Source organism: Nicotiana attenuata, chromosome 5, assembly GCF_001879085.1.
Source record: "Nicotiana attenuata strain UT chromosome 5, NIATTr2, whole genome shotgun sequence".
NCBI lineage: Eukaryota > Viridiplantae > Streptophyta > Magnoliopsida > Solanales > Solanaceae > Nicotiana > Nicotiana attenuata.
Genome location: NC_031993.1, coordinates 5,487,869 through 5,501,827, shown reverse-complemented (window position 1 = coordinate 5,501,827; position 13,959 = coordinate 5,487,869). Strand labels below are relative to the sequence as shown.

The 13,959-nt window shown below is 43.1% G+C and overlaps 1 protein-coding gene across 1 annotated transcript in view; it reads right to left on the bottom strand.

Moving 5' to 3' along the window:
• Positions 12,832-13,959, bottom strand: part of LOC109225217 (translocase of chloroplast 34, chloroplastic-like) — a 4,347-nt gene continuing 3,219 nt past the window's right edge. Inside the window, exons 6-8 of the mRNA XM_019389812.1 lie at positions 13,473-13,541; positions 13,234-13,395; positions 12,832-13,134 (exon numbers count right to left, since the gene is read on the bottom strand). Coding sequence (XP_019245357.1) covers positions 13,057-13,134; positions 13,234-13,395; positions 13,473-13,541 — 309 coding nt within the window. The 3' untranslated portion in view covers positions 12,832-13,056. The remainder of the gene's footprint in view (positions 13,135-13,233; positions 13,396-13,472; positions 13,542-13,959) is intronic.

Genomic DNA, 13,959 nt, shown 5'->3' with positions numbered 1-13,959 from the left:
CATAGTTGAACAAATAGAGATTAAACTGGGCAAACTATATTAACATAACAAGAAGTTCATCCTCAACAGGTTCCATCAAAACCCTAGACTAGATAATTAGCTACTCATAGCAAAACCACATAAAACCACAAAAGTATTCATAATTTGCAAATAAAGATAACAAGAAGAAGATTGAAAAACTCTAATGGTTTCTTGATCTTTTCACACTTGTTCTTGCCTCCAATTCAGTCTAAAAACAAGCTACCTCTTGACTTGGGCGAGTTTGTTGAGTTTATATAGGGTTATGATAAGTTTCTCACGATTTATACTTTGGCCCTCAAACTTCTTGGCTGCCTCCAGCTCCATCGCGGTCGCGGCACGACCGCGGCACGACCGCGGTATTTCACAAGCATTCTATTTCTCGCCTTCTTTTACCGCGTTCCAGCCGCGGTCCCACCGCGGTCGCGGTGAGCTATTGCCCAGTTTTTCTTCACCTTTTCTTGCTCGTTTTCGTCCGGGCTCTTCTCGATTGGCCTTGTTTTCACATATTTGAGCCCAAAACACTCTATATTCTCCTCCCAACTCGGGGTAGTTCCTGCAAAGCATAAAAAACCTCAATTAGAGTATTTTGTTATCATTTAGCACTTAAAACATCAATAAAGTATGGTTAACTTAAGGCATAAATAGCATCTACATCATATAATATAGGCTACTATCAACACCCCACACTTAAACCGTTGCTAGTCCTCTAGCAACAAAACCACACTCTATATGCCTAATCGTCATTGGGTCACTTCCCTACTCCTTATACCAAGAATAGTTCACATGGATAGACTACTTCAGCGCAACCTCCTCGCCTCAAGAGTGGACTCCTTTCTAGCCACGCAATACCCCTAAACAGCTCTCCTACTCTCAGTCAGAGGTCCAGACTTACCTTCCCTTCATGAATCATGTGCCTACTCACTACAAAAGAGACTTATATCGTTTACAAACCACACACTGAGGAACTCAAATACAACATTTCACTCATCCTCAGAACCAAATTCTTATGCCACAAACAACACACCATAGGCTTGCCCGTAGTGTAATACTCAACTAATCAAGCTCATTCGGTCTAGAATCAAATAGGACTTTATTGGTTGTAATGTTGGCTGCGGGACGGGTAGGATACATCTGGGTATAGTGACTACACCTCCCTAAGCACTCCATTACATTGTGTACTTTTAAGCTCTTAACTTTGTCACACCTTCATTCCACCATTACATTATTGTGTTCACCCCTAAGCACACTTTTTCTTTTAACAGCTACCACCAACTTGAGACTTCTCTTCTCTTTTTTTTCTTTTTCTGGTGGCCTCTAATATTGTTTATCAACCAGTGCACCTTTTTCTTTTCATGTCCTCTTAATTCCACTTAATAGCCTAACCAACCACCCCACACTTATATTTTTCCATATCCATTACACTTTGAGTGCTTCTAAGAGGTGATAGGGTTCAACAAGATAGGCTATTTAAACTCGGGTTAGGCTTGTAATGTGGTTGCCAAGGAAAATAGGCTTACAGGCTCAACGGGGTTGACTAGGGTATATACAATTAGGTAGGAGAAAGCATACATAGAAAGGTTAAGCAAAGAAACACCTATATCACTTTCCAGACCAAATGAGGCTACATTTCGCTTTGTACACACACAGGGAAAGTTCTAGGCATTGAATGTTAACACAGAATACAGAAAGCCTCACTCACATATGGCACATGACTCAATTCAGTTAGGATCATCAGACACTCTGTTCTAAGTACTTGAGAAATTCAGAAACACACAATTTAAGGCCTTCTTTGAGTCAACTAAAGAGCCTAAGTGTCACACTAAAGCAGTCTTTATTCAAGGTACCATAGAGTTAAGGGTCCTTATTTCCATTTTTGCTTCTCGCCCAAGACTTCCTAAACTAAAAAAAAATAACTACACCCGGTTCAAATAGAAACCCTTGGAAAAGAACCGTGGTTTAAAGAAAAACCAAGGGGGAGTTGATACACTACCTAACAAACGAAAATCTTTTGTTTTTGTGTTTTTTTTTTGTTCAACTTAAATCCCTCAAGAGACCCGTCGAGAGGTGTCCGTCTTCGGGCCAAGTTGAAGTTAACTAACATAAACCAACAATACCAAACAAAAACAACACCATACAAATTTATACAATTATACAACAACAATCATCCCCCACCCCACACTTAAAGATTTGGCATGTCCCCATGTCAAAGAATATAAAGCAGAGTAAGGTAAGGGGACTTCCCTGGTGCTCAATCCTGATCAGAGACGGTGCTAGGATCGAGGTGACACGCTCGTCCTAGTGCCCGGAGCCAGCCCATGATCTTTTTCTCCGACCTAGCATATTGAGTAGTCAAATTGTCAACTCTAGTACCCAGGTCAGTGATCGAAGTGCGTAGGCCAGCCATTTCTTGCTCCAGGGCTGTCATGCGGGTACTTCGGAGGGCCTGTGATAGGCCCGCCTCATCAGCACTCGGCTGTGGTGGGGCGGCAGCGTGCATAGTTCCCTCATCATCATCATCGGTCTCATCATCAGCATCAACCACCACAACCGGCTCTTTCCCAACTGTGATTTTGCTAGCCCTGAATGGGGCTTTCAATGGCAACTTCCCATCTACTATGGGATTTTCAGGAACTCGTGAAGCACGACACAGCTTGGTGACCAGGGAGGGGAAGTAGAACCCTTTGAGTACTTCCGGGGAGCGAATGAACATCTCTTCTTGGATGAGCCGGGCCACATCAAAATCGTATTGGCTCATGAAACAGTAAATCGCCGTAGCTCTTGGCCCATTAACATTAGTGGTGTTGTTGGACGGTAGCAGACGGCTGTTGATGATCGTCAGCCAACACTTAGCTTCCTAAGTGAGAGATTGAGAGTTCAGGGTAATTCTCGGCTTTATCCATATGAGATTCCGATTAGCCACACAGATTGTTTCAAGAATTGGCTGCCACCCGACATATAGAGAGGGTTGACAACCTCGGTAATAATCTGTCTCTCCAGTGAACACCGGCAACCTGTACACTCGTCGGATGGCCTCAAGAGACGCATCTACCGGTGTACGGCATACCGTGACAACCCTCTCAACATGTTCTGAGCAATGTGCATAGAATTCCCTTACCAGCAGCACATTGCCCTCCTCCGGTTCATCAAAGAAGATGTCCAGATGACGCCTCCTCAATTCTTCATAGATACGGGGGCATTCAATTTGCAAGGCACGCCTGTCAATGAGTACTTCTGGCAATAGCTTTTTGGACGCCTTTGCATGAAACTTATCTTGAGCTGTTTTGGAAACAAACTGAGAGTGGTCAAACTGGTCCGCACTAGCCTGACCCCGAGCTCTGGATGACCCTCCTGGTCCACTGGTGGAGGAACATGTGGCACGTCTCTTCCTTGACTGGTGCATTGTACCTGGGTCTTGTAGAAATTGAGATTGATGGAAGATGGGGTCTTGTAGAAGTGTGTGTGTGTGTGTGAAGAATGGGTTAGGGCTTGGAGAGAAGAAGAAGAAGAAGAAAGAGAGAGAGAGAGATGTTAGTTTAGGGCTTGTAGAGTGAGAGAAGAATGGGGAAAGTGAGGGTGGGGTGGGTGGGTTTTAGTGTTTAAGAGGAGAAAGAAAAGAAAATAAATAAATAAAAAAAAATTAAAACGTGACTTACCTGGGCGACAAACCTATCGCGAATCACCGCGGTCGACCGCGGTCCCACCGCGGCCGTGGTGAGTGAAGGGGGGGCGAAATAGAATGTTCACGTTTCACCACAGTCGTGCCGCGGTCCCATCGCGGTCGCGATGGATTGAGCAATCCTAAAACAGTATACTCGTCTTTCACCGTGGTCGTGTCGCGGTCGCGGTCACGAGCTCTTTTTTATTTTTTTATATTTTTTTATAAGGATGTTAGTTTCCTACACATCTGGTACAACATCAAACAAAAGACAAGAAAACAAAAGAAATCATGGGTTGCCTCCCACGCAGTGCCTGATTTAACGTCGCGGCACGACTCAGATGAGCACATTTAAGGCTCGCTCGACCTCTGAGGTTCAGTCAGATAGATCACTGACACTTCCTTGGATTCATCCATGCCCACATATAGTTTCAATCTTTGCCCATTGACTCTGAATGTATGAGACTTTTTCTCTGAGGCAATCTTTACGGCACCTGAAGGGAGCACTTCGACCACTCGAAATGGTCCAGACCATCGTGACTTGAGTTTACCCGGAAATAGCCTTAATCGTGAGTTAAAAAGCAACACCCTGTCTCCGGAAGTGAAATTCCGGTCAACAATGTTCTTGTCGTGCAACCTCTTCATTCTCTCCTTGTATAACCTCGTGCTCTCGAAAGAAAGAAATCGAAACTCGTCTAGCTCATGTAATTCTGTGACTCTATTTGTTCCCGCAGCCTCAATGTCCAGATTTAGCTATTTCATTGCCCACCAAGCTCTATGTTCTAGTTCCACTGGCAAGTGAAAGGCCTTCCCGAACACCAACTTATATTGGTGACATACCAATTGGTGTTTTGAAAGCGGTTCTGTAGGCCCAGAGTGCATCATCTAGCTTTTTCTCCCAATCAGTTCTTGTGGCGTTCACAGTCTTGGTCAGCACACTCTTTATCTCTCTATTCGACACTTCGACCTGTCCACTGGTCTGAAGATGATATGGGGTTGCCACCTTGTGGCACACATCGTACTTTGCTAGCAATTTCTCGAAGGCTCGATTGCAGAAGTGAGTGCCTCCATCACTGATAATAGCTCTCGGGGTCCCGAAATGGGTGAATATATTCTTCTTCAAAAATTCCACCACCACCCTTGCATCATTGGTGGGGAGTGCTGCAGCTTCCACCCATTTGGACACGTAATCTACAGCAACAAGTATATACTTATTGCCAAAGGAGCTGACAAAGGGGCCCATGAAGTCTACCCCACATACATCGAACACTTCAACCTCTTGGATTGGGTTCATGGGCATCTCATGGCGCCGAGAAATGTTTCCGGTCCGCTGACATTCATCACAGCCCTTCACCCATTGATGTGCATCCTTAAACACTGTTGGCCAGTAGAACCCGGCTTCTAGAACTTTTGCTGTCGTCCTGACTCCTCCAAAATGCCCGCCATATGCCGATGCGTGACATGCCTGCAAAACAGAAGATTGTTCTATCTCGGGGACACACCTCCGGATCATATTTTCAACACATATTCTAAACAGATAAGGTTCATCCCAGTAATACATGCGGCAGTCACGATAAAACTTTTTCTTTTGCATAGAGGAAAGGTCATAGGGAACTATACCGCTTGCCAGGTAATTTGCAAAGTCTGCATACCATGGCACTTCCTCAAGGCTTGTGGCGAGTAGCTGCTCGTCTGGAAAGGTTTCCAGAATATCCTCTACCTCAATTGTGTTTTAAGCTCCTTCAAGTCGCGATAGATGATCAGCGACTTGGTTTTCTGTGCCCTTACGGTCACGAATCTCCAGGTCGAACTCTTGCAGTAACAGCACCCAACGAATCAGGCGCGGTTTGGACTCCTTCTTCTCAATCAAGTACCTGAGAGCAGCATGATCAGTATATATAATTACCTTAGAGCCAATCAAGTATGATCTGAACTTGTCGAATGCGAACACCACAACCAGCATCTCCTTTTCAGTCACAGTGTAGTTCAGCTGGGATCCACTCAATGTTCTACTGGCATAGTAAATTGGGTGCATTAGCTTGTCTTTCCGCTGTCCTAGCACTGCCCCCACTGCATAGTCACTGGCGTCGCACATGAGCTCGAATGGTTGCTCCCAGTCGGGGGAAACAATGATGGGTGCTGTGGCTAGCCTCTTTTTCAACTCCTCGAATGCTACCCTGCAATCATCAGAAAACATGAAAGGGTGATATTTTTCTAACAACTTACAGAGAGGGCTGGCAATTTTTGAGAAGTCTTTTATGAATCTCCGGTAAAAACCGGCATGCCCGAGGAAGCTCCTGATTGCCTTGACTGATGTGGGGGTGGCAGCTTTGCTATCACACCAACTTTAGCACGATCCACCTCGATTCCCTTGCTTGATACCCTGTGTCCCAAGACTATACCCTCTTGTACCATGAAATGGCACTTTTCCCAATTAAGTACAAGGTTAGTCTCGATACATCTCTTCAATACTCGGGTCAGGTTTGTAAGGCACTCGTCGAATGAGTTTCCTACCACTTAGAAATCATCCATGAACACCTCCATTATGTCTTCAACCATGTCAGTGAATATGGCCATCATGCACCTTTGGAATGTGGCAGGTGCATTGCATAGGCCAAAGGGCATCCTCCGAAAAGCATAAATTCCATATGGACATGTGAAGGAGGTCTTCTCTCTGTCCTCTGGTGCAATGGAGATTTGCTTGTACCCTGAGTACCCATCCAGAAAACAAAAGTGGGACCTCCCTGCCAGTCTGTCAAGCATCTGATCAATGAAAGGAAGTGGGAAGTGGTCTTTCCGGGTGGCCAGATTTAATTTCCTGTAGTCCATACAAATTCTCCAGCCTGTGACAGTTCTTGTAGAGATCAGCTTATTGTTATCATTTTTTACCACCGTCATACCACCCTTCTTAGGAACATATTGCACCGGGCTAACCCAGTTGCTGTCAGAGATGGGAAAAATAATTCCCGCATCCAACCACTTAATCACCTCCTTCTTCACCACTTCCTTCATGTTGGGTTTCAGCCTTCTTTGGTGCTCCCTGGAAGGTTTGTGCCCTTCTTCCAGCAGAATTTTGTGCATACAATATGCCGGGCTGATCCCCTTAATGTCTGCCATGGTCCACCCAATGGCAGTCTTGCACTCCTTGAGTACCTGCAAAAGTTGTTGTGCCTGCACATCTAGCAAACTGGATGAGATAATAACAGGTAATGTGTAGTTAGGTCCTAGGAACACATACCTGAGATGGGCGGGTAGTGGCTTCAACTCCAGCTTTGGTGGTTCTTCTATGGATGGCTTGGCTGGAGGAGTTTCTCTGTTTTCTAAGTGCAGGGGCTCGAATTCAAGTGTTCTATCCCAAAACCCTCTGCCCTCTAGAGCCAGCACCCATTCTGCTAACTCTTCCCCATTCACCTCATCTAAATTCACAAGACATGCAGCCAAAGGATCCTCAATAGTCAATGTCTCATCATCCGCTTCCACGATTACATACACGACATCAATAAGAGAATAATTGGCGAATTCACTTGGTTGCCTCATAGATTTCTGCACGTTGAATGTTATCTCCTCATCGTTCAACCTCTTCTTGAGCTCCCAGTTTCACAATCAATGAGAGCTCTCCCTGTGGCCAAGAACGGCCTTCCAAAAATTATGGGAATTTCTTCATCCACCTTACAATCCAGAATCACAAATCTGCAGGGAACACAAATTTCCCTACCTGTATCAACACGTCATCCAAAATACCAGAGGGTCTTTTCACAGTTCTGTCAGCCAGCTGCAACAACATAGACGTGGGTCTAGCTCTTCCAATCCCCAACCTCTTATAGATCGCCAGCGGCATAAGATTTATGCTAGCCCCCAAATCACAAAGTGCCTTGGCAAAGGCAAAGTTACCAATGGTGCAGGGAATTATGAAACTCTCTGGATCAGACAACTTCTCAGCAACTGGTCTAGTCACCACAACATTGCAGGTCTGAGTTAGAGTCACTATGGCCAAATCTTGGAAGTCGAATTTTCGGGACATCAAGTCCTTCATCATTTTTGCATAACCAGGCATCTCCTTCAAAGCATCAATCAATGGAATATTTACATGGATTTGTTTCAGCATCTCCAAGAACTTCTTGTATTGTTCCTCTTTCTGGTATTTGGCCAGCCTCTGTGGGAATGGTGCTGGAGGTCTCTTCTTCCCAATGATTTGGGTTTTCTCTTTGTTAGACACCACCTCAACTACCGTTTCCCGGGCTGTCTTAGCTTCTTTCTCAGCCTCAATCTCTGTGTTGGTTTCTTCCTGGGCAGGCTGTACTGTCACCTCTATCAATTTCGTTGAATCATCTAGGTCAATGGGCACTGGTACAAGTGTCTCAGCCTGCTTGCTTTCTCGAGCCCTCTCTTGATCCAAGTCTAAGTCTCTGCCATTGCATAGACTTACTACCATCAGCTGCTTCGGGCCTTGATCTTTTGGATTTACTTGAGTGTCTGCAGGCAATGTCCCATGAGGACGATTATTAAAGACATCGAAATCTGGCCCATTTGCACTTCAATATTCTTTATAGATGACTCATGTGCATCTACTCTTTCACTCATTTTTGCATTTGACCCAATAACCTACTGTATCATTGCCTCGAGTCTAGCAAACCCATCTTCCTGTTTCCCACCATGTTGCTGCTGAGGAGGATGATAACCCTGCTGCTGATTTTGATTGTTGTATCCCTGTGGCCTTTGGCAAGGCGCCACATTATTGTGAGGTCGCATGGATCCCATATTTCTATTGTTGTGATGTGGCTGGAATGGCATGTATGGCTGATTCTGCGGGCCCCAATTCTGACCACCCTGTCTCTGGCCCCCATAATTAGACACATAATTCATGTCTTCAGGGTAATGATGATGGTCACTCTCTGCATTCCATTGGCTACCAATTGGCTGACTAATGCAAGATGTGCATAAGCCCACATTGGTTGTATCTATAATGTGCACCTGCTGCTTCTGCCCTGACTCTTCCACATTTTTGGTGAGTATACTAGGTGGTCATATTTTCAGCAAGAGTGTTGGATGGATCTAAGGGCACTGAGTGAACCACTAGAGTGATAGGTGCATTCCTGGTTGTCCACCCCGAATTTTGTGCCATCTTGTCAAGTAGGACCTGGCTTTCTCTCCATGTTTTGCTCAGAATGCTCCACCAGCTGAAGCATCAACATTAGCCTTCACACTATCTGTCAGACCCATGTAAAACCGCTGCCCCAACATCTGCTCTGGAATACCCTGGTGCGGACATATAACCAACATCCCTTTGAATCGTTCCCATGTTTCTTGAAGTGTTTCCATTGATTTCTGTTTGAAGCTCAAAATTTCATCAATTTGCTGAGCAGTCTTGTTGGGTGGATGAAACTTATTCACAAATTGCTTGACTAACTCCTCCCAAGTCGTGATGGAATTGATGGGGAGTGAATTTAGCCAAGTTTGGGCAGCTCCTGTAACTGATAATGGAAACAACAACAGCTTTATTGCTTCCTGAGTTACGTTGGGCTGCCTTTGAGTTTTGCAGATTGACAGGAAATTCTTCAAGTGCTATTGAGGATCTTCAATGTATGACCCCAAAAAAAGTCCCTTGTTTTGCAACAAGTGCAGCATGTTGTTTGTGATTTGAGAAGATTATGCCTGTATCTGCGGGACTAATATCGTCGTGGCCAAATTCTCAGCTGTGGGTTGCGCCCAGTCATATAAAGGAGCCTCTGGCACAAGAGGCGCCAATACCTGCGCAGCCGGGTCTACCACGTTATCACCCATGTCTGGTTCAGGTTGTTCAGTTGATTGTTGTTGTTTGTTTTTCCGATTGGCCCGATTCAAGGCCTTGAAAACTTTCTCGGACTTCAAACACTTCACCAGTTCTCGATGAGTTTCTAGGCATGCACCTGTACAACCAAGTTAATAAACGTTAAAATTTCAATGTCTGGATTGAAAATAAAGAAAATTGACTACACTAAGAATTTTTGTATTTCTTTCAATTTGTAATTGATAACACCGTTAATTCCCTAGCAACGGCGCCAAAATTTGATCACGCCAACTATGCCTTATAAAAAGGACAAGCGGTCATTGCAAATATAATCTGAGTATTTAGCCCAGAGTCGAATCCACAGGGAATTAACCTACCAATTACTCTTGTTAGACTCACTAAATTCTTCGTGATCAACTTCCCAGATATTTTGAATAACAATTGGTGATATTTTTACTAGCTATAACTGAATAAAGTTAAGTAAACTAAAAGCTAACTATGATTGAGTTGTAAACAATTAAGAGAAGGATCTAAGGTTGTGATTTCCCCTATTGATGGAATCCCTTCCTGTTATGTTTCATATAGATTTGCATAATATCGATCATGAGCACTCTTACTACCATAAATTTCTCCCGAGTAATTACGACAATTTACTAGACGCACTCTCCCGAGTTACGCTAGCTAGCTTTTGTTACAGCTCACTTTAGATCACACCCAAGGCTTTGTTATCCCTAATCCCGCCTTTAAACCCTCGGTTATTGATTCCTCATATACTTTGGGAGTGGTGTTGTTCAACAATTACCTAAATATGCACTCTCTCCTGAGTAATACATACTAAATAGGCACAACTAATTGAGGATCCTATCAATTAACTACAACAAGAACGTAGTTGAACAAATAGAGATTAAACTGGGCAAACTATATTAACATAACAAGAAGTTCATCCTCAACAGGTTCCATCTAAACCCTAGACAAAATAATTAGCTACTCATAGCAAAACCACATAAAACCACAAAAGTATTCATAATTTGCAAATAAAGATAACAAGAAGAAGATTGAAAAACTCTAATGGTTTTTTTATCTTCTCACACTTGTTCTTGCCTCCAATTCAGTCTAAAAACAAGCTACCTCTTGACTTGGGCGAGTTTGTTGAGTTTATATAGGGTTATGATAAGTTTCTCACGATTTACACTGGCCTTCAAACTTCTTGGCTGCCTCCAGATCCACCGCGGTCGCGGCACGACCGTGGTATTTCACAAGCATTCTGTTTCTCGCCTTCTTTTACCGTGTTCCAGCCGCGGTCCCACCGCAGTCGCGGTAAGCTATTGCCCAGTTTTTCTTCACCTTTTCTTGCTCGTTTTCGTCCGGGCTCTTCTCGATTGGCCTTGTATCTACATATTTAACCCCAAAACACTCTATATTCTCCTCCCAACTCGGGGTAGTTCATGCAAAGTATAAAAAACCTCAATTAGAGTATTTTGTTATCATTTAGCACTTAACACGTCAATAAAGTATGGTTAACTTAAGGCATAAATAGCATCTACATCATATAATATAGGCTACTATCAGGTAATGGGGTGGGATATATTAATGAGCCAATTCATAATTGCGTCTCTTAGTGTCAAATCTGGGTCAGTGGAAAGGGCATCGGTTAATGTATTTGGAGAGAGGGATTTTGAATTAATGTGGTATCTGTTGGAGTGAACGGAGAGTGTCTTTTCACCCGAGCTTGAGTAGGTTCTCAGGTGAGGCACTTGAGTATTCATGGAGTGAGGTGAGTTTTCCCCATTAGAGCCTTCCGCTAAGAGAGAGGTAGGGGACGGGTAGGTGTTTGGGTAGGGGTGATTATTTGGGCTGGGTGTCTCCAATCGGGTGTGGACTCCAATTTCTTGAGCAGAGCCGGCCTGGTGGCCCAATGCCCCAACTTTGACATTTTTTGCATCTGGGGTTGGGCTAGGGGTATGGACCTCGTTGTAGATGTCATTGAGTGGCCCAGGGTACAAGTTAGTGTTAGCTTCATCGGGCCCCATTCCTGCCTTACGTTTGGCGTTATGTTTGAGTTGGGGCCGCGTGAAATGGGTTACTGGGGAGTGGGGGAAGGGGGATGGGGTTTTGTTTATTGACTCGGCCGTTAGATCGGTTGTAGTTTTTTGGTCCGGTATTATTGGACTTAGAATTGTATTGAACTTTTTTTGTTTGTAGAAACTTACCTAAATTTGCATCGAACATTTTTACCTGGATCCTTTGTGCTTGTGATGCATGGTGCTGGTTGTTAGCAGCTCTATTGTTCCTTTCCTTTGTCTTTTGTTGGTCTGCTTTCTTTCATCTTGGGAAGGTTACTGTCTTCCATACGTTCTCACCCCTTTTCTTAATGTTTTCCCCTGAGGTTTCCGGTGCCTCTTGTGACAGTGGTGAATGTAATTTTTTGAAGTTGCAATTTTGTGTTACGTGGATAATTTTTCCGCAAGTTGTGCATAGTGTACCTTCGCCTTCATAAATCACTGCTTGCTTGTGGTCTCCAATTATTACTGATGTTTTCACTAGGGTTTCCAAAGTTACTTGAATACAGATGCGTGCGTATCTTCCTCTCAACGTAGAGGAGGTGCCTGAGTCGATTTTTAGTAGTTTGCCCAACTTCCTACTAACTTTTTCTAGTATTTATTTGTCATAGAACTCTGTTGGAAGTTGTGGTAGGCGAATCCATATGGCTGTGGTAGAGAGCGTAGCTTCTTGTGGCACGAATTTTGGTTCCCATTTACATACTGATAGGAAGTTCCCAGAGACGAACCATGGTCCTAGGTGTAGTGCTTTAGCCATATTTTCTTCTAAACTAAATTTGACAATAAAGAAGTCCCATCCTAGGTCAATCAAGATTAAATATTCAGATGGTTTCCATAAGTCAATTAGTTTAGAGCGAAGATATTGGTGGGCCATTCTACGTCTAAAGACTTTTATGATAACAGAGAAGCGCCATGGGGAGATATAGGCGGTTCTTGTCTTCTTGGGAAATGGCGATTGAGCCTTCAATGTTTTTTCCTTTATCATCTTTGATGATCGTGGTGAGAAACATAAAAAAAAGACTATACATATAGGAAGTAAAATAAAACTGATGAGAAGGTAAAAATATTATTTAATTTAATGACAGAAAATTTTATCATATAATTTCACACTCCTACATCTACCAAATTTAAAACATTGTTATATATATATATATATATATATATATATACACAAACACACACACAACACTAATATTAAATACTATTTGTAGATTTTATGTGCTGGGTTATCTTGGATAATAAAGGATAACCTGTTCTTGTGGTCTTCTAGCATTTCACTGGGAAATGGTAAAATGCAACATTCTTAAGCCCAAGGAACGACAAAGACAAAGCTGGAAATTGCAGTAACTTTTAAACGAACGGGAATAGAAAGGGATAAAGCCAGAGTCGGCATAAGAAATTGAAATTCATTTGCCGCATACAACTGGTGTTGCTAACTATAACTGCTACAATATTACCAAAAAAAGAATATGGCCAAGAAAACTCAAAGTACTAAGAAGAACCAGAGGGGAAATTAAGTTAATTGGATAAACGAGGCCTATGCCGATGGTTGCTTATGCCCATGAAGGTCTGCTCTCTGTTGCAATATCATTCTTGATCCACTTCTGGATCCTTTTCACAACAAAGAAATACTGCCAGAGAAACAAAGTCGGGGGAATGTTAGCTATGATCAATACAAGTATTCGCACGTTTAACAGTGCAAAGGAGACAACTTCAGAATGAAAGCTCACCTGGAATGCTAAGATAAAAGGAATAAGCACTTTGCCCTTGTTGTTAGGATTTGGTCCTTCCATCAATTTTTGGTCAACCAAGATACCCTTGCTATCAGTTGAGACAACGTCGATCATAGTTTGGACTAAATTGGGTATCCAAGCAGTTCCATTCGGAAGAATCTGTTGAACCATGCAAACCATGTTAACAAACATAATATATTACAATACTTAACAAGACAATGAGACATATGTCTAACCTTTTCGTCGATTTCATTCTTGTTACATCTCCCACTGTTCTCAACCAAAACAACAGGAATTGAAGAAGCCTAACACCAAGGGCAGTAAGATAAGTAAAAGCGAACTTTTATGAAACGATGATACTTCTACAAAAAGCACCATAAAAGCAAACTTATAATCACTGTTCCAAGTAGCGTGCTAAACAAGATGGCATGTTTGCCAGCTGACTGCTCTACTACATCTTCTCGCTCACTCATACAGATGCAAAAAAATAAGGGGAAAGATAGCTTTTCACCACTACCATGTTTCCTCTCATGGCTTCTGAAACTGAAGTTCAAGTTATCTTCGCAAATGCACAATATATATCTAACAACACCGACAGCAAGATTTAAACTAGGATCTGCATGGTACACTTTTCAAGAGTGTCTAACAATCCCAGTATAGAGACGAAAGAGCTACTGCTGAGGGGAAAACAATACTCATATCTCTCTCTCTCTCTCTCTCCCC